The 23600-nt window shown below is 35.5% G+C and overlaps 1 protein-coding gene across 19 annotated transcripts in view; it reads left to right on the top strand.

The window, feature by feature from the left end:
• LOC126840143 (homeotic protein antennapedia-like) overlaps positions 1-19590 on the top strand; it is a 133111-nt gene extending 113521 nt beyond the window's left edge. For 18 of the 19 annotated variants that reach the window (XM_050575661.1, XM_050575668.1, XM_050575669.1 and 15 more), the window contains 3 exons: positions 5330-6453; positions 8732-8743; positions 17716-19590. In XM_050575661.1, coding sequence (XP_050431618.1) covers positions 5691-6453; positions 8732-8743; positions 17716-17966 — 1026 coding nt within the window. In that variant the 5' untranslated portion in view covers positions 5330-5690 and the 3' untranslated portion in view covers positions 17967-19590. The remainder of the gene's footprint in view (positions 1-5329; positions 6454-8731; positions 8744-17715) is intronic. The other variant, XM_050575681.1, reaches the window with a different exon arrangement.
• Positions 19591-23600: the final 4010 nt, after the last annotated feature.

Genomic DNA, 23600 nt, shown 5'->3' with positions numbered 1-23600 from the left:
CGGAATAACCACCCTCTTTATTTTTATAACAATTTCATTGTTAGATTAACATATTTAATGTGATTAAAATTATGCATACAAAGTTTTTTAAGTTTAAGATAGCAAATCGTTAAAATTAGAAAAAAGTGATATTTTTGAGAGAAAAATTGAAAAATATTAATACGTAAAAGTTCTAAACTATGATATTTATTTTTTCTTTATTAAGGATAATTTCTATAGTATACATAAATATGCAATTTTACAATATATACATATAAATACGCTACTCCTGAAAGCAGCATAAGCTTGTTTTATTTATTTAATTTACAGCGTATCTTTGTGTGTTAAATTGTATTATAAATTAATTTATTAAAATAAACGTATTACAATAATTTTGGAGAAAAAAAAATATAGTATTTGGAATCATCCGTTATTTGATATCTAGCGCCCGGCTTAGTCGAATGATACCACACAAATAACTGTTGTGTAGTTGAGATGGCGTGGACACAGTTTGGCAGGCGTTGATCGTTGTCTTTGTGGAATATATTATATACAATAATATTTTCTACGGTAAAACAATTAACGTTGCCCCTTGTTGATTAGATAAAATAATAGAATAGAAATAACATTTTCGGTTTTGAACAGTTCCCCAATCAGTCTAATCGTGAAAACTTCTATTCACACGATTTTCGGAAAGGTAGAATTTTCGTTTTATACTTAAATTAGACTACTCGACTGTTACTTTTTTAAACAGTTTTTGTTGCACGCAGATGATAACATTATGATATTTCGAGGTCTTAGTCGTTGATCTGTTATTATCGAAACGCGACAAAAATAATCTGAAACCGGTATTAATATTTATTCTCGTTTGACTGACAAACATTTATTTTCTGACGCATTACACTGTGTATACGATACTCTAATGTATATTTATTTTTGACTGTGTAAGCAGTGTCAAACAATTCTTAATAATTCTTGACAAATTCTACGTCTCTCTTATCCTTTGGCTAAAAATCATAGATCGTTGTTGAAATCAAATCGTTTGTATCGACTTTTATTCATCGAAAATTCCACTAATGCGACAACGATATTCCTGTGGGATCTCATTGTGTGTGTGGAGTTCACGATTTAGTCGCTTGCGGACGGTACTTGGGTTGAACACACGATAGTAGCACTGCAGACCGACCGGTGGTTACGGATCTGTCCCATAGATCATGCTCATTGATCCTAAATGCCGGATAAATGATATCCACTCGGAGGCCCTCAACTTTGTTTTACCTTAAACCGTATCGAAAAATTAAAAAAAAAAAAACTATTATAATTATTAGACAAACGACAGAACATAAATAAAAAATTATACTGATTTTAACAAAAGAAACAAATTGTAAACAAATTTTGTAATCATCTTCTATTTGCTATCAAATTGTAGTTTTTCAGTTAACGTTCGAAAAAATAATGATAAAATATTATAATCGTCTAAATTGGACTAACCGTTCATATACATTTTTACTATAAATAAACATTGTTCAACAACTAAACCGATTAGAGGTAGGTGCACCTAACCTAACCGTTTATGTATAAAATACAATAATTAAAAAAAAAATGATTTTACAACATAATAATTATCAAATATTTGATTTGTAATTTATATCCTAAACATAGGTAGTATTTAAAATATATATATGTATAACAACCCTAGTTTAGATTTTAGTATTATAACTAAAACATATGTCTTTAATCTAAAATAAGGATTGATATTTGTTTACTATTTTAATACGTCGATTTTAAAATTAAATTCAATAAATTAATTTGATAGTGGTTCAATATTATTAGCAATTGGTAAAATAAATTGTACCTACTCAGGTTGCTGATTGAATTTGTTATTTTGTGTGAAACTTTTGAAACATTTATTTCATAGTGAAATCAATTGTACGTTTATAATGAAATTCCGATCACCCTATATAATATTATGTTTGGACCAGTTATATATTTTGTCATCGCTAATAGCCGTTCAAATTCCTTTAAGAAAATATAATATAGTGTATATTAGTATTTCCTTATTGTGATTAATCTGTAGAAGCAAATTGCGTTTTAACGACGTACAAAATATATATTTTAGAGTGTCTATTTTTTTTTTATCTTACTTTTTTTTTTTTTAAATATAACACTTGGGTATGTGAACGACGACGCCAGCCGCAGATTAGGTTAATTTCCGTTGTGTTGTTGACATTGGAAAATGATTGGGGACATGTTGCCGAACACCAAATATGACTAGGCTACCGAATTTATAATAATAATAATACAATGTAAGTCGGTTGAAAAAACGCCAGATTATGCCTGACATGAGCTGTTGCCTACATAAAAGTCTATTCGATGATGTATTTTTACATCTGGTTTGACGTCGAAGGAAAACAAATTGGACGTGTCTAGAAATAATAATAATAATTGTGACAGGCGTTCAGAAAGGTAAAACGGTTGTACAAAATTACGAATAAAAGCGAACAAAAATATATTATATTATATTGCAACGTTATTTTTGTCGGTTATGGTGTATTATAAACAATTCATATATATATATATATATACACCAGATACCTGTATTCGATATGGACTTATATGCCTACGTCATATTCTGCAAGGGTACACACGTTATACATTACGACACTGGTGCGCTGTGTATACGAGACGCTTTGTGCGGTATGTATGTTTGAGGAGGGTATAGGTAAAGGGGAGAGGTAGGTGTTATTGTATATAACAGGAGATGTACGGCGGTGGTTGGGGGGGGGGGTCGGATTTAATATATAACGGATCCCGGAGTTGTATAGTACTGTACTGCTGTTGTATAGGTAAGTACATTGTCATTCACCAAGAGTAAGAACACCGCCAAGGGTTTTGTCTCTGTCCCTTTCTCGCCGCCGAGTTTTGCATATTAATTCGGCGAGTCCTGGTCCCGGCGGGCCTTAGACTTGATGAATTTATGTTTCGTTTATTCATGACGTGCCGCCGATCCAAACCGGTCAACCCTTTCGCGTGTGTCTGCTCGCTTTCAACCCTCTCTCCGTGCGTGTCAATCGACCCCGGCAACGGGGGGAGGGGGATGAAGGGGCACACACACACACACGTAGACAAGATGCGGAAATTAATCCTACGGGAACACCTATAGGTATATACGTACCCCGCGTTCCCTGCCGCATTAACCCTTGCCGCAAAGTCTCTATGAGCGCAGGTATACATATATTATGTATAGGTACAAACCACACGGCAGTGGTGGTGGGGGGGGGGGAATAGTGTTTTAGATAATATGTTAAAAACTAAAAAAAACAACAACAAAATTTCAACAAAAATCGATTACCTAATAAAACCACGATGTGAGAGGAAAACTTTGTGATAATCACTTAAGGGGATAATTGAATGTGGTCTGTTTATGATTATTGCCATGACAATATTTAAGGAAAAAAGGGGTTTTAATCATTTTCGACCATGTCGATTAATTTACCGGTTAATTTCTATAAGCTTCAAAAGCCATACTACAACGCAATATGCACTGATCACTGACCAAAGAAGTACTAGTTTTGGAATTTTCGAGAAAGAATTAAAACAGGCAACACGTGTTATAACAATAATAATATAAACTCGATTTTTTAATAAATACAATTTAAAAAAAAATATTTAAAACCGAATACTTAAAATAAAAGAGCGCGTAGGTATTATCGTTTGCTGTCGACAAATTAATATGATTTATTTTATTGTCATTTTTTAGTTTTTTAAAATAGAATTTCAACATTTAAACGAAAAGCAATTCTTTTAATATTCAAAAAACATCAACATAATATCTACTAATATCATATCTGTGATTAGGTTGTGTCAAAAGCAAAGACAAGCAATACCTTGTGCTTGTTGACAAAAATCACATATTTTTAGCAACGAAAATAATATGATTGGTGTTCTTTGTTTGCACACCAAACAAACACTTACAAAAAGTTGTAGTTTGAACGTTTGGATTCGATTTACACGGCTTATGTGAGTGATAGCAGCATCCGAACCGGTCACTTGTTGCGGTGAAAGGGTGGGGACAGTGAGGAGGGAATGCAATATTTTTGAGGCTTATCGGCCCAAGTGCGCGTGATAACGGCCAAATCAAAGGTAATAATATACAAAGGACAACACAATACATGGGAATAGTATATTATAGTAGATTTTTATAATTATTATTATTGTCAACGTCGCGGCCGGTACTATACCCAGTGAAATCCGATACTTGTTCCTGTTCGCCATATGTGTCCGCTCTGTACAGGCCCATAATGTAGTATTATATTATATTACTGGCGTTTCCATGTGTGTGTGTGCATATAGTATATACAACACAATGCGCGGCCACGTTTCTATATTGTACAAAATATATATTACATAATGAACCGAAAAACTCGGCTAATCATCTAGTTAAACGCACCGAAACGGACCCATCCGCCATTTTCGGGATTTTTCTGTATACCAAAAATCGTGGAAAAAACCCCAAAAAATCCCTGCAAAATTTCAGTTTTCGCCATACCGACGTGCCGGCATGTCGCCGTACAACCGTATCGTCGCGTCCGGTCTTCGTGTAGATTGTCGCCAACGTCTTAACCGTGTGTACGCTTTATAATATGTAGGTAAGATCAAATTTGGACAGTGGCCAAGTATGGAAAACCAATAACTTTGCGTTAAATAATCATGTTAGCTCGAATAATTGTTATCTTCAGACAGAACAAAATGGCAGCGTAGGGGATATCAACTTTACCATTACTAGGTATATATTTTACTGTGTACATATATATAGTTGATTTTGGCTCTCTTTACGCGCACATATTTGTTTCATCATCGAATATTTGACAAAGAAGATAGGGTACATTTCAATAAACTGGTATATTTCAATCATAGGTAAAACCTTAGCAAGGGCTTGTGTCGTTAGTACAGGATACACAAAATAATATTTTGATGGTTATTGGCCGAGTCTGTGAATCGATACGACTACTCTTCTTTTCGAGCGCCTTTCAGTGGGTGTGCAGACGTCATAGGCAGCTGGCCACCGTGTTGTCCCAAAAACCCCCGGGGGGGGGGGAGGGGCACGCGCTACGCATCCATCTGCACATATTTTGTCGGTCAAGTGCGGCGATGCTTCCACACAATAGGTACCTTTATTCGGGAATTGCCGGCCGCCGACGAAGGGGAGGGTAACCCGTTCCGAGGTGGGGGAAGACGGCTGGCACCGGATCCGGATAATAACCGCGGACAATAGAGCGGAGAGAGAGACAGGAGAAAATTGATTATTTGTTTGTGTAGTAAAAATTTGTCGTTTTTGTTGGTTTTGCAGGGGCGGATTTTGCGTATCCGACGCAATCACCGCGATCATCGGCCGCATCAGCAGAGGCAGCATCATCAAAAACACACCAGCGACCGCCGGCACCGACGCAGCCGTTACCGTCCGACGAGCGGATCGCCGCCAATCGCGGTAACTCCAACGACCACGTGTCACCGACCACGGCCGTGCGCCCACCATGACTGGATACGCGACCACGGTCCGCGAGTTATAGTGCAGTGATATTGATACATAATTTGTGATACTATATCATCGCGCGCGTAGTGCCGACGAAAGGGGGCGCGACTAGATTGATTTTTTCTCTGTAGATCGAGTGTCCGGTGAATCCGTCAAAGTGGAGGGCGACTTGTTAAACATGAGCTCTTACTTCGCCAACTCGTACATGCCGACCGACATGCGCAACGGGGGTGGCGTGATCGGCGGCGGCGGGGGCGCGGGGGGCGCCGGAATGGAGCACCATCACCATCACGGGCAGCAGCACTACGTGGACAACGCGCCGTGCGACCCGACCGCCCGGCAGGGCATACCGCCACACCACTACGTGGGCCCCACGGTCGGCGGCCAACCGCCCCAGGGCATCCCTTACCCGCGGTTCCCGCCGTACGACCGGATGGAGATCCGGCAGGCCGGCTATTACAACGGCCAGCAGTCATCCATGGACGGCTACAGCAGGCCGGAATCGCCCACCGGCGGCATGGGCCAGATGACCATGAACGGGCACACGCCCGTCGTGTACGCCACGTGCAAGCTCCAGGCTTCCGTGGCCAACGGCCTGGTCGAACCGGCCAGTCCCACCGACATGGTCGACATGACCAGCCACCATCAGATGCCACCCCATCATCACCACTCGCAGCAGCAGCAGCAGCAGCACCACCAGCAGGCGCCGCCGCCGCATCACCAACAACAGCAGCAACCGTATTTCAACAACCTCAGCCCGCATCACCACCAACAGCAACAGCAGCAACAGGTGGCACCCACTTCTGGCCACCACAACCAAGTGGTGGTCAACCCGCACCAACAGACGCCGCCGCTGCAGACGCCCACCGCTCAAAACCAACAGGCGGTCAACAACAACTCGCTGCCGAGTCCACTGTACCCGTGGATGAGAAGCCAATTCGGTAAGTCTGAACTCTTCTTGGCCGGAGAAGACCTTAAGAAAATATTATTTTGATTTTTCTAAACTTTCTCGTTCCCATACGCGGTTCCTCCAGTTAGACGAGTGGGGTAAACCAATCTGGTGGGGGGGTGGCACAAAATATATTATACAGGGTGTCTGACGCTGTTTCGACAACTGTTTCTTCACACAGAAAGCGTGAGACACCAATTTATCCCTTAAGACGCGTAACACACTCCGCTTCCGTTTTCCTCCACTGGGCGCGGTTAGGTAGTAAACTTTTTATTTTATTTTATCCGGTTCACCAAGACCCTTCGACCCATCCAGAAACTCTCCGACTGACTAAAAGGTATTTTTCGCGACCTCGAAAGAGTTTTATTATAATTTTTCGCACTCCTAACAACGTTATATTAACTCTTGCTATTAATATTTAATATATATATATACAATGTGGAATGCGCCTGTTTCCAGTAATAATAATAATTTTACAATAACTTGGTACGCCGTCGTGAATGCGTCTAGAATTTTAGTTGTTTTTTGTTATTATTATTACTTATTTTATTTTTTTTACATTTACTACTGACCGGTTTTTTTTTCGTTTTAGTTTTTGGCATGTATAACAAAAGCATGACGTGTTACACAATAATTTCCTTAAAAAAAAAAAAAAACGTTTTAACACAATGACATTGCGCTGGGGCCACTGCTGCAGGTATTGAATGTGACTGGAGGTATATATAGGTTAGGTACCATATATGAATATAGTGACCGCCGGGGGTCTCCTATCCAGGTGTTGTTGTATTCTTTTTCAGAAAAATCCATCGTACCGACGTGGACGTTATGTGTTATCTGCCTGTATCGGCTATTCCCTCATTAATAACCTTTGTGATATTCTTTACGTCTCTATATAACATTGTAAAACGGCCATTCCGTCGGGCTTCAAACGGTCGTCGGTCGGTCGGTATCGCCGGTGAACAATTTTCTCATCGATTGAAAAATCATAAAAAAAAAAAACTTGCATTCTCGTCGAGACCGGTTCGCAGAAATTACAACAATTTTATTTATCCGCCAAATTCGGCCCCGTGGGTGAGGTTAGGTCCGATCCGGGGTGTTTATAGGTTTTGATTTATCGCATAGAAAACACGTGCATGCCGATCGCTCTGTAGGCGCCCAAAGTCGTCTTTGTCGTCGCCCGGTCAGGTTAGTTTCCTATCCGGTCGTCGTACACCACCCCTTCGCGCCGAGAGTCCTTATTAACGTACCGTGAAACGCATGTGTGACGTGGCTTTCCCCGGCGAGGCCGACATGTGTCTTGAGCAGCTTATTATTATGCTGATGAACACCAGCAGCATTTCTTGAAGAGGCGGCCGAGTGGTGTACGAGGCGTTTGCAGATGACCGGGAAAACCCCACGGGATTGTTGTTGGGAGACCACGTGACCGCCGTTTTTGTGCGCCGTGTACATAATCCCGGGCAACTGGCAATCATAAATTACACACTCAACAAGTGTTCCCCAGCGCACCCCGCCCGTCCTCCCCACAATTTCCCCTGGCCCGTAAACGTTTTAAACCCACCACCACCGCCCCCGCCTTCGTTGGACGGGGTGCGTCGTTATCTTTATTATTATCACCCGGTGCATTATTACAGTCATTTATAGCCGTTTAACCGTTCGTTGCACCTAGGTTCTCAATTCTGTCTTCAACACTTCCAAACTCTGACCGCGAAAACTCGTTGAATAGAGTAGTCTTAAACTATTTTTCATAGGGGGGAGGGAGGGGATTGTTTCAATCTCCAATTTCAATAATATGCTTTTACTGAAAATGTTCAACACTTTATTTATTTATTTTTACTTTTCCTACTACTATTCCGCCGACGATAACAATATTGTAGATAAGCGTTTTTTTTTTTTTACTAATTACCGTATCGGCCGTGAACGACACACGGTACAAAAACCGATTGGAACTCTTCACCTTAAAAATAAAAAACAACATAATTATAACGCCATTAAAACGGCGTTACCGCCATCAGCTGTTCCCATTAGAGAAGCTTAACACCGCCACTCTACACCTACTGTATATTATACACCATTATTTTTGAAAAAATATATATTGTAAAATATTATTATTATAGCCGGTAACTATATTTACAACACATGACTTATACCCATTTAGATTTTTTTTTTTTAAATTTATATCACATTAGGTTTTTTTTATTTCTCATCATTATTATTGTTTGTTTTCTTATTTTTTTATTTTGTTTTTTATATGATTGCGGTAATTTTTGCAGGTCCAGACTCAGGTACGGATGAATTTGCGGTATTTTGGTAATATTTATACATTCGTAGCAGTTGTTTAATTTATACACGTGGCAGTTGAATTTATTTTATCTTATTTTATTTTATTATTATTATTATTATTCTTGTAAGATAATTATTATTACACGCTTGTCTTTATCTCTTTTACTATCTATATTCTATCTTTGGTGAATTGTTTCGTTTTTTTTGGTTTCACTTTCTTCATTTTCTTTGAATATTTTATTACACTCTACAATATTCGTATAGTTTTACTGTACGTTTCATTACTTTTATCAAAAGCATGATGCACTGTGTTGAGTATACATATAAGGATATTTTATTAAATAATTAACTTTTTCATAAAATTATACATAAATAGTAGTTGTTTTATCGTTCAAACGATAAAAAAAAAACACAATATTTTATAACTAACAACATTTTGTGGGTTTTTTTTACTCGTGTGAAAGCAAACGCACTTTATGATAATTTTTTTTTTTTTGCACATATTTTATACAACGTTTATACGCATTTAAATGGTTTTCTTTTCCAATTAACTACACCACGAAGTGCTAGAGGCTACACTTGATTTTCACAAGTCGGTCATGATAACGTTGTTGGTGTTACTTATGTGTAATTTGGTATTTACAATGTCATACCTACCTATCATAGTGTTTACAAAGCGTTATTCGATTAAATTGCATGATAGAAACGAGTGGTTTTATTAAATATAAATATTGTTGACAACAATATTTTTGTTTGGATTTAACGCGTAACCCTAAAGTGAAAACAGTGGGCGAGGAAATCGTTTAGAAAACCATTATTGCAAATTGATTGCATAATGTTTTAAAATGACTTTGCGAGGGTTAAATTCAAAGTGGGTATGTCTACACGTCAGACGTTATTAATCTTGGACGTCTATTTTTAATACTTACCTTAACCGCATCTCAAAATTAAAAATAGTTTCAAATCAAGGTCTCGAGCCAAGTTCATTATTAAAATAATTTAATTAGGATATTTCGGAGTACCGGGTTTTAAATTATAGTTTTACTATAACTGTTAAATGAGTTGAAGCTAAAAGCGAGTCTTATGAATAAAAAAAAAATGCGTTTTTAACATCATTACAAAATGACAAAAATAATAGTTGGAGGCCTTGGTTAAAAAAAAAACACAAAGTGGCAACATTTTCAAATTTGATTTTTCGGTTTTTTCGTTTGCAATTACAATATTATTACCTTACTGCAAGTCTGATACTTGGGTACTTTGCTAGTGTGAAAGTTCACCGTGTACATTTTTGGCTTATCTATACTCGGAGCGCAAATGTCATTGACATTTAAATTTGAATCTGTGACAATGTGTGTGGGTGTACAAGACGCGTTGCAGAAGGTTCACCGTAATCTCCTCGTGCTCGGTTTGAACACATTTCGTGGGACGCAATCAATTTGCATGTGGGTAATTTCCGGTGTCCCTTACCCCCCCTCCCCCCACTCCATTTGACTTCTTAACTCTACGCCGCCTTCCCCTTTGGGTTGACATCAAAAGAAACGGCAAGCGTCCGACCGAAAAACTTCCGGCAATCCGTCAATGTCAGACCGCTTTTTTAAAATTTAACCAAACCAAAGCCGTTTCCAATCGTTTTGAAAACACACAATCGGCATGATAATAATAATTGTTTGTCGTGGATATCGGGGGGGGGGGAGGGGATTCGAAAAAACCTTAAGACTTACAACTAGTGTTGTATTTTTATTTTTTATTTCCAAAAATCTTTATGTAGGTATTTTGAAAAGCGTTAGTTTCAAAAGTGGTTTAATACCCATCCCAAGCTAGATTTTTTTTTTTTTTCTTAAATAAAATAATACAGAAGGGAAAAAAAGGAAAAGCGCTTATCCGGGCGCACACGCATAATAGACCTGTCGTGTCTTCGTTGTGCCTTCTCCTCTTCCTCCTCCTCCGTTTGTGTGTGAGCCGCTGTTTTCTGGCTCAGCTGGCGTACAGATTATATTATTATTATTATCGTGTGTGCGTTGGTATAAAAGTGACTGGATGTTACTTGGAGTAAGGGGAGGAGAGGGGGCCGAGGGGAAAACCCATAATTCATAAATGTCCCACTGATCTACAGATTATGCCGACGTCACGGTCCCGTGGAATTATCGCTCTTGTGCACACACACACACTGACACACGGGTCGCATATTATATTATGTACACTCCAAAGAGTATAATAATATCTAAGTAGACACGTTTTTTTTTTTAAATTGTTTTTGTTAATTTTGAGTCGTCTTTTTTGGCTGCTTAAATAATTCGCCGTCGAAAAACCGTTTTGTGTATAAATTTTTTAAAATTTATATTCAATTTTCCAATTAAAAAAAAAAAAAGCCTTTGGGAAACAACACCGGGCGGCGTCCTTTAACTAAAAAAAAAAAAAAACCCGTCAATCTGTCCCTGAGCGTTTCAAAATGGTCGGCAGAAGCGACGAGTGGGTGGGGACGAGGGGTTGGCAATCCGTCATTTTGGGCAGCCATGAGAGGAGGGTCGGTGTTGTGTTTGTACCTAACCGAGTTAATTAACTTTGTGCCTCTCCGCCGCCCTTTGTATGTATATATATATACGTGCACAAGCCGAACCCCAAACGGCTGGTCTGTAATTAATATTTGCCTGCCGTCTGACAGACGAGCCGTCGCAATAGCAGCAACATTCAAAATGCTCTCTTCTATATATATATATATATATATATAAAAAATTATAAAAAATTAACCTATCAGAACCGTAAACACGGTTATGTTCTAAAAATAAAAATCCGTCGCGTCCAAAGCCCGGTGCTGCACCGTTGGCCGCGGTTATTCTTTTGGCGCAGGGTTTTATACAGGATGAAATTACAAAAGCCAATCGAAAAAAAATATTGTCATTTTTTAAAATAAGACTCCAACTTTTATAAATTAGATAATGACCATGGATGGATTTTTTGTGTGTCAGTAGTTTTCCCAATTATTGTGGTCCCTATAATCAGTGTACAATCATTTCGATGTGGCCATATTTTACTAAATGTACCTATATAATATACAGAATGACCCGTCTAATGTGAGACTTTAAAAATATGAATATTTTGAAAATTATTTTATTCCCTATACTTAAAGGCACTCTACTATATTTTTCGATACTTTGAACATTTTCAACATCATCCCTTATTCGTAATAAGACTATCAACTTTGTTTTTACTAATGGCAACACATATATTTTTAACTGAGTAGTAAAACAATTAATTTTTAAATCTTCGTTTGAATTTAAAATTAAAAATAATCGGTTTGTCACTTATGACTTTGTAAAGATTTAAATGTAAAATCAATATTCGTTCGGTTTTTAAAGACAATAGCTCAGTGACTTGCCATTAAACAATAATATACAGCGACAGCTATTGGCTTAGTAATAACAAAAGGATTTTGACAACAGTTTGAAAAAAATAAAAATCATTCCCAAGCCAACGATCAGGTTAATAAAAATTAATAATTCAAACACTAACATGTTTTGTCTACATATTAAAAACATAGGTCCCCCCTTTTGAAAAAACAAAGCCCATACTAATTTTAGTTATAAGGGATAAAGATAAAACTGTTAAGTATTGAAAAATATAGCAAAATATGTACCTACAAGTATAGGAACTATATTAATTTACATAATATTCATATTTTCCGAAAACATTAGTGTCTTAAGTGGATCATCCCGTACAAGAAAACAATCAAACAACAGTATATTCTAAGGAGAAAAGTATTGTGAGAGAGTGAGAGAGTAAGATTTCGTTTGGTTTTTGTTCTCCGGTAAAACACACAGCGGACATGTACTTAGAAGACTTTGCACGCTAGTCGCCGCTCAGATTTAACACTCCCTCGGGACTTTCTTTTTTTTCTCGCTCCCCGTAATAAATTCCCGCTCCTCTAAACTGCCGTCTTCTTATCCCGGACGTTTTGTCTTTACCGCGCAAACAGATTCACGGGCCATACCAAGGCAAACATACCAACAAGACGGGTAATAACGATATTGTTGAGGATCGCAGACCAACCGCCGCCGCCGGTTATTATAAAAAAAATAGTCCTTACTATTGGCTACATAATTATTGTTATTATAGAAATTTTTTAATTATTTAAAAAAAAAGTTCAACTCGTCCAACTTTTTTTTTTCTAGTTAGTCATTGAAAATGGGAAATGGTGTTAGCTAGGTACAAAATATAGAATAAATGCGGGTAAAATAATATAAATGATAGACAATTAAAAAAATTAATGGAGAACTTTAAATCTTAACGTGTAACGCAAAATTAAATATCCGAAAACAGCTGAGAAGGTTCACCATTTTCCAAGGCTGACAGTATTGTGGTCATAACCATGTGTCGTTTGTCTTAATTGTTTTGTGTTGAGAACTTTTCTATCCTTTCTCTCTCTCTCTCTCTTTCTTATATAATAATATATATTATTATATATTATTTCAGTACCTATATAGGTACTAAAATTTTGCGACAAACGCGAATTCCAATAGTTTTTATTTAAATATTTTCGCCAATCCATTTTGACAATTATTGAAGTGGATTAAACGTCTTGATAACAATTTCCCATGGCCCGGTGCAGATGTTTTTTCTTTAACGCCAACGACCGCGGGTTTTTTTTTTGGTAATAATTAGGGACAAACGCACTTGTGTGTATTTTTTTAATTATAATTTTGTTGAAACCCGTTACACATACGCTCGGCTCGGAACAACAAAAATAATAGTATAACGTTATTTGTTATGTGTTTTATATGCCGGTATACCGCACAGAGCAACTGTACATAATATACATGTATATATACACGTTGTATGTGTTTATAGCGACTTAGTGTAGTCGTATAAATCATTCTTATGGGCATCGTTGACAATATTAACGTTGTTAAGTACGCGTTTAACGCGGTGTTTTATTAGAAACCATTTTCGAAAACATTTGTTTACACACTACACTGTTGTGTATTTGTCTTCTTCCGTTCTCGCTACACAAACCGTACACGCCTTTTGACGTTTACCACAATTATATCAATTATTGACTGTGCATAGTTAGTTATGTTAACATAACCACCGAGTAATCAATTATTCTGTGTCTACATATTGTCTTGTCTGCAATCAGTGTTTAGCTGACTAATTCGATTAAAAAATTCAATCAACAGTCGATTCGTTATAGCGTTGGTCGTCGTTTTGTGTTTGAATTTTAACAATGAATAGTAGTTATAAATGGTCTTTCATTCAGTTGAATCGTTTACGTTTTCAATGGTTAACCTTATTGGAATTTGTCCAAGGCTTGTAATATGATGAAAATATTAATATTATTTTTCTTGTTATTAATCGAAGTGACTGTTATGTTGAGGTGTTAACTGATATTTTTTGCAAAATATTATCTAGTTTGAATGAATCAAAGCGTTAGTACAATATATTACACAATTTAGCAAAATATTATAACAGTCGAGTTTTAAAACTAAAAAAGTCGCAAGCATTTGAATATACATATATATTGACTGAAATGTTGCCTCCTGAACAGTTTTGAAATTGTCAGTTAACACCTTTATGCACTCACCTTCTCAATTGTGATTTATGTGATTTTCAACAGCGCGTTATACGTTTGCGACGATTTTTCTTCTCTTTTCTTGTCTATGGACTTATAATTTTTATAAAAAGTTTGACCGCCTTGTTCGACTTTCTAGAGAATATATTGTGCTTGTTATAATACATATTGGTGCGGTACGTGTAGGGTAGGTAGGTGGTATGTATGAGTACGCGTATAAAGTCCCTGGAGAATTTTCCTCGTTTCCTAATTGGTCGTGGAAAAAATTACAAATTATACTCGAAGAGAGTCTCATATTATATATTATTTTATATATATATGAGCTGTGGATTCTCCCCGGAGGTCGACATATTCGTTTGACACACACACATACATATTCTACGCCTCTGGCTTTTAACATTTTCGGTAAATCTCTCTCCCTTTTTATTTTTTGACTTATATATATATTTTTACTCTCTCTCTTTCTACGGTAGTGTTTTTTTTTTTCATATATGTAATACGACGGCGGTCGTTTGGGACGCGACCGGTCGGTCCCCGGTGGGAACCGAAGCCGACGCCGCCTATAACCTCACTCTATGCCGCCCTGAAGGCCCAACGAACCGCCGCCGCCGCCGCCATAAATCTTCGTCACTTTTGACACAACGTCTCTACGCCCCCCTGTTCTATCTTTAAGACTCTCTCTCTCTCTCTCTCTTTCTATTTCTCTTCAACTGCCGGGATTATCCCGAGCTCACAGTCGTATTACATACATATATATAAACCGTACAGTATATATGTAACGGTGACCCCAGCACGACTTTCTTGTTTCGGTTTACAGACAGAGCCCAAGGACTACGGGTCCCCCCCTTTCCCGTCGTATAGGTGTCTCTCTGTCGAACGGCTGCGTCGCACACATGAAAAAAACCGTCCAAATAATCTGCTTTATACTATTCCCCTCGTATACAAGTTGTGTCTAAGTTTATCCTCCTCGAGTCTTTCCCTTCGCTCACACACACAGACACAAATCTATTAATACACGTCCTTTTGACGGGCTCACGTGGTATCCTTTTGTGCGAGTCCGTCCGAAACCGTAAGTTTATACGGCAAGACGGCTTTCAATTCAATTTCCCATCGTTGAGCTCACCAACGCTGTCAGTGCACACACACACCTTGCAGGCCGTTAGTTCATCGCACTCGCTATGATATATAATAGCTGTTGGACCACTCGGCAACCCGACTTAAAAAACACACATGACTTCCGGACGGATCGTGTTCGCCATTTCAACCGAATGAACCTAACACCCTGTATCGTATAGACTTATAGTCGTTTAGTATAATGTAATTTATTATCTATTTTGTATCCAGATAACATTGTATATTTATCTTTATATAGATACATTTTTAATTAATAATCTATTATCTTAACTAGATGATTTTTTATCAAATGATTTGTCATCTTATCTAGTTGGTTGTTTAGTTATCTTTCTTCAACACTGCTTCTAAAAATAGTCTACAATAAACATGGCCTGTTAAAGGGTTAAGGTTAAGACGTATGTTAGGGGATGATGTTTTTGACTTTGGTGGAGGGAGAGATTTTTAAAAAAAAAAAAATATTCTAATATAATAACGTAGGATTCGGTTTTGGCGATTAATATAATAATTGTTGCGTTTCTCCGGTCCGGGTCGCTTAATACACGGCGGCTTTGGCCATATAATTATTTCGGTCGTAAACGCGGTTAAGACTTGGATTCGCCGAGGTCGTTTGTAATTGTTATTGCTGGTCGTTGCAATTGCACTCACTGTAGGATAATATGATAGTGTAATACCAATATAATACCGAACAGACCCTCTCGTTGGCGTTGATTATATTATTGTTGTCGTCGTCGACAAATCCGCGCTGGAAGGCAGCAATTAATTCTAAATCCGGTTGGATACCTTCAGCTGATGGCCTTTGGATGTCCTACCGCACTTTCTCTTGCGTATGACGACACAGGACACTCTAACCCCCCTCCACCCCATGTTAACTATATATTACTCTGTATACAGTATATATATGTCCCTTACTAATGGCTTTTGTCGCATTGAAAACTTGTAAGTTTAAAATGTTCACGAGGTACGTTTAAAAAACCGACGTGGTCAGGAAGTATAAAAGGATAAACTATCTTTTTTAAGAGATAATAAAATATTTGGGTTTAATAATAACTTTGGTTCGTTACACAGTACTCTACTTAGTAAAATCGGTTATTATTCGGGGAGTTTTATTAGTTTTGGAGGATTAGGAGAGAAATTCACAAATAGTTGTTATACGTAAACACATCTGTGATCTGTCATACATACACTCACATTGCGGCTTACAATTTGCTGTAGGTTGCAAAATTATGTTACACAATTTAAACATTTTACAAAAACAGCTACGTATTTTTTTATTATTGTAAATATATTTTTGTGAACATTATTTTGCCAGGGAATTAAAAAAAAAATACTATAACTTAAAAATGGATTTCGCTGTGTGGTAATAAAAAACGCTTTGTTATTGTGGATTTAATTCCTTATGTCTATTAACACCAAACAATTCTTTATAATAATATCGACTTTAGTATTGCCAAATAAATACACCTTTTAAAAACATATTTAATTTTGTTATACGTACCTGTTGAAAGCATTTACAATTATAATTGAATCGTAAATTATTTATTAAAAGTCACAGTTTAGTTGAAAATTATTTTTTAAAAATAAATTTACTGATCGTTTACTTTTAAAAGGAGTCAAAATCGTATAATAGTTTTTTTTTATGGCGATTCAAACATTTACAACAACATTTTCTATTAATGATTTACATATATTTGTTTAAAAGTCATAACCAAATTTATTGGTAAAGTACTTTTGGCTTACATCACTCTATTGCACACAATTCCATTGTTATCATTTAGTAATTGTTAAATTTATATATAGAGTTAAGTAACTCATTTGTTTATGAAAAAGAGTCAGATTCGTTCAAATAAAAATCTTACAGTTGACATAAGTATAAAAAATGTTTTTTATAATTTTTTCCAAGTAAAATTGTACGCGAAAAACAATTAATTTTAATTTCCCGAAAGTTTAACTTTTTGGCATAAACCTCTCTCATAAACAATCAATTTACATTGCGTTGTAGCCGAGACAGTTGATTTGTTACTATTGTTCTATATTCAATCGTTCAGTACCGGGATAGGGCCAAGAGGTTTATTTGTATATGTACTCTGTTTGGTGGTCGAAAGCTGGAAGCGATTGGATACCGTGTATTTATACATAATATATTATATTTATTAGAAAAGCTTTATCGGTTGCCCATTTGAATAGCCGTTTTATGAAATGCCATTCGATTTGATATTTTATTGCGCACAAACAATTATTGTAAACGACATGCGTTTGTTTTGTGTTGTTTTGCAGAAAGGAAACGCGGCCGGCAGACCTATACCAGATACCAGACCCTGGAGCTGGAGAAGGAGTTCCACTTCAACAGGTACCTGACCAGAAGGCGGAGGATCGAGATAGCCCACGCGCTGTGTCTGACCGAGCGCCAGATTAAGATTTGGTTCCAAAACCGAAGGATGAAGTGGAAAAAAGAGAACAAAACCAAAGGCGGCGACGGACAGGGCGGAGACGGTAGCGACATAACGCCTCAGACTTCGCCGCAGTGAGCACAGCTCTACGGCAAGAAGGACTCCCAAAGTGCTTAGCGGCCGGGCGAGGGACGGCCACGACGGAAGTAAAGTTCAAAAAACGGAAAAGAAGTAACGTTTCTTCTTCTTCTTCTTCACCGTATATACTTCAAACGACAGCCGCTGCAAAGTCGCTCTACTTTTTAGTTACCATGTGTCTAAAATCAGAGTGGTGGTTTAGGTGTTACATATATTATTATAATTATAATTATATTATGTACCTATACCATAATAATAATAATATATAGGTAGGTAATAGTTTTGTAACACCAACAGCACAGTTTTTTTCTTTCTTCAATCGACGGCAATATTAATATACAAATATGTATAAAATATTACATATAAATATAATATAATATATATATGTAATATTATTATGATGATGATGATGGTTTCCCCTCGCGTTTATATAATATTACAATATTTAGGTAACTTATATTCTAAGATTGTGTCTAAGTCATTACGTCGTAGGGTTTTTATTTATTTATTTTTTTTTTGTTTCGTTTAATTTTTATTTAGTTTTAAGCACAAAGAGAAATAAACAAAATATAATACAGTACATGATAATAAAAAAAACGCGGGTTATAATAAAAAAAATGTGTTTTGTGCTTTTGAGTTTAGAAAAAAAAAAAATAACTCGTTATAGGAAAACACTGTGCGTGGACACACTTATACATATGAAGTATATATATTAATATATATATATATATATTATGATATTGTGTTTGTATTATAACGGGCGGACCTGCGCTCATATAGGATCTCAGAAACCAGCTCAAATAACACGTTCTCAGTAAATATATATTATGTATACAATACCTAAAATATTTATATATGTATAGAAAATATCAAATTTTCATTTCCAAGACAAGTTTTTTTTTTTTGTATAAAAAATAAAGAAATATTATTTTACCTAGTGCCATTAGGAATTAGACTGCACCGTGGTTGGCGTTTCACTTTTAGAGACGACCCAAAAAAAATAGGCGATTATTGATAATAAAATATAAAAAAATCAATTAAAGGATTCGGTTTTTGATTGACTTTTTTTTGGGTCAAACTTCTTAAGAAAGCCGTCACGCAAACCGCGGTTAAAACGCTAACGTACCAAAGGTGGTATTTTCGTACTTTTTTTGTTTTTGTTTTTATTTGAATTAAATTAAAGAGTTTTTTTTTTGTAAAATAATCTAGTTTAAAAATAAACGTGTGACTATATAGTTTAACTCGAATAAAATATATACGTATTAGATGTAAGGCATTTATAAAATATAATTATTGAAATGAAATATATTATTATTATTTATATAAAAATATGTATGTGTATATAGTATTAACGTTTAAGCTTTGTATAATATGATTGTATTAAAATATAATTAAAAAGAAATGTTTGTATAATATTAGAGATCGGTCCATGCCACTTCTTGTTTATTTTTTGTTTTCGCCGTGAAAACTATTTATAAAATGTTTTATACAATTTATTAAATTTATATTATATTTTTTTCCTTGTTCGAATTCACAACTTTAATAAATAATATATATATATTATGATTACACGCATCGTATAATTACTATAATAATAATGAATATTATATTTCAACTTTGATTTTCCTGGCAATATTGTGTTAAAAAGAGTCCAGTGCAATTTTTTCTTTTTTTTCTTTTGTACAGAGTTTAACCGCAATTAAAATAATAATAATACATTTATTATTATAAAAAATAAAAAAAATGTTTTTTTTATTCGTTGGTTTCAATTACAAATTATAAATTTAAATATATATATATTTCTCTTTTGTATATAATATTATATACGTAACCTAAAAAAAAACCATAAGCATAGAAATAGTGTTTTTTTTTAATGAAAATTACTAACACTATTTCTTTCATAATAATGTACAGTGAGATTTTATTTACATATAGTATATATATATATATACATATATAAATATAATTGTAATATTATAAATATATAAAACCAAAAAGTAATATACAATTTTATTATAGTATGTATAAATTATATACTTTAATAATAATATTTATATATTTGTATATATATTTATATTTATTATGTATATTATATAAATATAAATAATACATAGAGAAAAGCGTGTGCGTGCTGGTAGTTTTTTTATTTTATTAACCATTTTGTTTTTTGTTTTGTTTATTTTTTTAAGAAAGAATATCTTGTAAACTTTATTATATTCCGTAAAGAAAACCTGGCAAGGATTACCTCTAATTTATTTTTACATATTATTTTATGCTATGTAAAAAAAGTATAAAAAAACAACCACAGCAACATATATACGTAATAATTACTAAGGCTCGTTTATTATTATTATTTTGGAAGTCGTGATAAATACTATGTTGAGTACTTATTGTAATACCAAAAAAAAAAAAAAAAACAAAATATGACAACTAAACATTTTCGTTTGGAAAATATTATATATTGTATAATGTAATTTTTATGTGTAATAAAACGGTCAGTACAATGAAAACCACACAACAACCGAGTGTTTAGGCATTCATTAAGTTCCTCTTAAACATATTAGTTTTAGTGTTCGTTACAATATTTTAGATTAATTAAGTAGAAATTTATGTTAATTTTAAAAAAATGAACATTTTTTTTTAAATAAACACAATAATAAAAGAAAAGAAAAAATAATGTTTCATTTTCAATTATTTATATATTATATTTTATAGTCATTACACACATCCATTCAATCCATTCAGCCGGCAATTGATAATACAATATTTGTCTGTTTACATATGATTACACTAATCATAGTAATCTTTTTAATAATAGTATAATTTATTTTCAATATTATAAATATTTTGAATAATTATTATACTGTTACAATAATTTCCACATTTGCTGGGTTCGACAAAACGGTTTAGTAAACTTACATGAGTTCTGCACTACATAATACATAATGATTGCTGCAAAATATTGTCGTTAAGCAATAAAACATAGGTGCACAATAATAATAATTATTGTTTTATTAAGAACTGCTGATGTCTTCGATCACGGACAATAGTGAAGAACTCGTGATTCAAACCGTATAATGTGGTGGTGTATTATAATATGTTTATCTACTTGGTATACTTATTGTTAGTAGTGAAATGTGTATATGTAATGCAAATTATGCAACGCCTATACATAGGTGGTAATAATATATTTATGTATTTTCATATTAGCAGAGATGTACGTCGTTGTGTCGTCGTGTACGATATTGATCAAAGTGCGATAAAAAATTAGTGTTTTTTTTTCAATGTTGCTCAGTGTGTGCCGTCGTCGGTGCTGATGTGATCTCGGCTAATGTGGATAAAAAAACGACGAGGACGTTGCCAGTGCGAACGGCAGGTTTTTTTTTTTGTAAAAATATGTATGTTATTTTTTTATCGGTTTGTGTCCGCCGTATAATAATAATATAATGTATAGTGCCTGTGCGTTTCACGGTCAGCAAAACGACAAAAATCGACGGAACGTTCAATAGACTTGCGAAGAGAGGACAAAAGAAGACAGTAAGAAGGCGGTCGTGGACTGGGTGAGTTTTTTTAAAAAATTTTTTTATTGTCGGTTTGTTTCAGTTGAATCGCTTGTAGTTTGCATATTTTTTTCAATATAAAGCGCGAGTACCTATATAAAAGTGTTTTGAGTTCATAGCATTACAATAATCGTTTATCACGCGCCTAAATATTATATTATACTCTGTAATCGTTTTACGGTCGTCCAAGCGTAAACAGGGTTATTGTGCGCGGCGGAAAGGTCCAGAATTTAACGCGGTCAGTCATCCAGGACTTGTCTCGTATGTGCGCCACAGCATCCCGGGGTATACACAAAGCTAACACTTGGAGGAATACATAATACACCTATCTCGGGTGTAGTATATTTGTAGTATGAATTGTCTCTTTATCACTTCCACATGGGCACCGGCGGTTAACGCAGCTCATCGCCAAGCCCGTGTTTAGAGGTATAGTAATACATAGTGCTGTACACAATAGCATCGCGACGACCAAGATGATGTTGATGATTATGACAAACCGTGGATATCTACATTCTACCCCTTTCTTTCCGCCCCGTTCGCCATCATCCTGCTAACCGTACACGTGATACGGAAGCCGGTTAAAAGCTCTACTCCCCATCCCTTGTCTCCCCCCAGTTGCCACCGTTTGCACGGCGCGCAGAGCTCGCATAAATCAATGCGGTTTTCGCCCTCAAAAACCCTTTTCGGCGAGTATGCGTTTATTTCCCCTGAAAGTCAACACAAAAATAAACCACTGCTCGCCGACGAGACGCGACAATGATTTTTTCGGTGCCGTAAACTCCATTAACGACCCCCCCTCCCCCGATTCTTACCCCATCTTTGATTTCTTTGTGTACGCCGATCGGTTATCGCCAAGAAAAATATGTCTTACTCCCTCGTCGGATATGGCATAACGTTGTTTTGTGTATATACAATTTTGATAAAACTGTTGTACCCAATACGTTTTGTTCGAAACACACATTTTAACAAACCCTAGGCACCCAGATAGTTGGAATCAAATTAAAAAAAAAACTTCCAAGAGTAGAATAACTTTATCGGTTTTTAGATAAAAAATAAAATAAAATAGAAATACCTTAACTTTAATATTAAAAAAAAAACATTAAAAGTACCGGAAACATTATAAAAAGAATAAAAATACAAAAAATTGTTTTACCATAATTGAAATACGTTTTTTTAAACATAAATTTAGGTATAAAATAGCTTTCAAAGGATAAAAATCAAAATATTTATTTAAAAATAATAATAACGAAGCCAAAACCAAAACCTTTATACTTTTTAGAACCAATATGAATCGAATAATACAATTTTTTTTTATACGAACAGGGACCAGAACCGAAAAACCTTTAGGCTCTAACCCCCATAGACACATAGGCACATAGACAGATATTTTTAGAAGGGAAAGAGGGTTATTATGACCTTCTGAGTCCCACCGTTTATTGTTCACTGCCACCGAAAATCAAATAACCTAACCTAACAAACCGTACAACCAATTTGATTTGTGTTGTTCGTGCTTTACAAAGGATTATGTTAATAGTATTCCGATTGATTTTAAAAGACAAAGTATTCAATATATAATATTATACATTTTCACAATATGAGCGTCCGAACTACACAATATTATAGAGCGTAGAAAGATCTTAATAAATGTATGTACCTAAATATTATTTATAGACACTGTACATAGTAATAGCTGTATAAGGGTCTGCGTTTGGAGTCGTAGCGACTGGTACGGCGTGTAGTGGATATGTGTATGTGTGTTAAATGTGTGTATTTGTGTGTGTGTGTGTGTAGGGAAGATGTTGCAGGGGAAAAGGCCATAAATCAATACCCGCGTGGGCGAACGGGGCAGGCGGCGATAGCCCGGGTTCAGCGACGTGTAGGGGAGGCAGCAAACAAAACAATGCTTTGCGCTGCCGAAAATCGTCAAAATACCTCTGGAGCTTTTCACAACCTCTCCCCACCCTCAACAGCTCGGCGACTATGTGAATTATAGCCGTTTGATTGTGTGTGTGTATGCGAACTTGAGTTTCAACTTAACGGCCAATGTCGGTTTATCCCCTCGATACCACCACTG

This window comes from Adelges cooleyi, unplaced genomic scaffold (assembly GCF_023614345.1).
Source record: "Adelges cooleyi isolate 19-005CV unplaced genomic scaffold, UGA_ACOO_1.1 ACOO_flye_CR_arks_rails_tigmint_CR_PRNA_376, whole genome shotgun sequence".
NCBI classification, from domain to species: Eukaryota; Metazoa; Arthropoda; class Insecta; order Hemiptera; family Adelgidae; genus Adelges; species Adelges cooleyi.
Note: the sequence above shows the minus strand (reverse complement) of the source record. Positions and strands in the feature narration are given on the sequence as shown.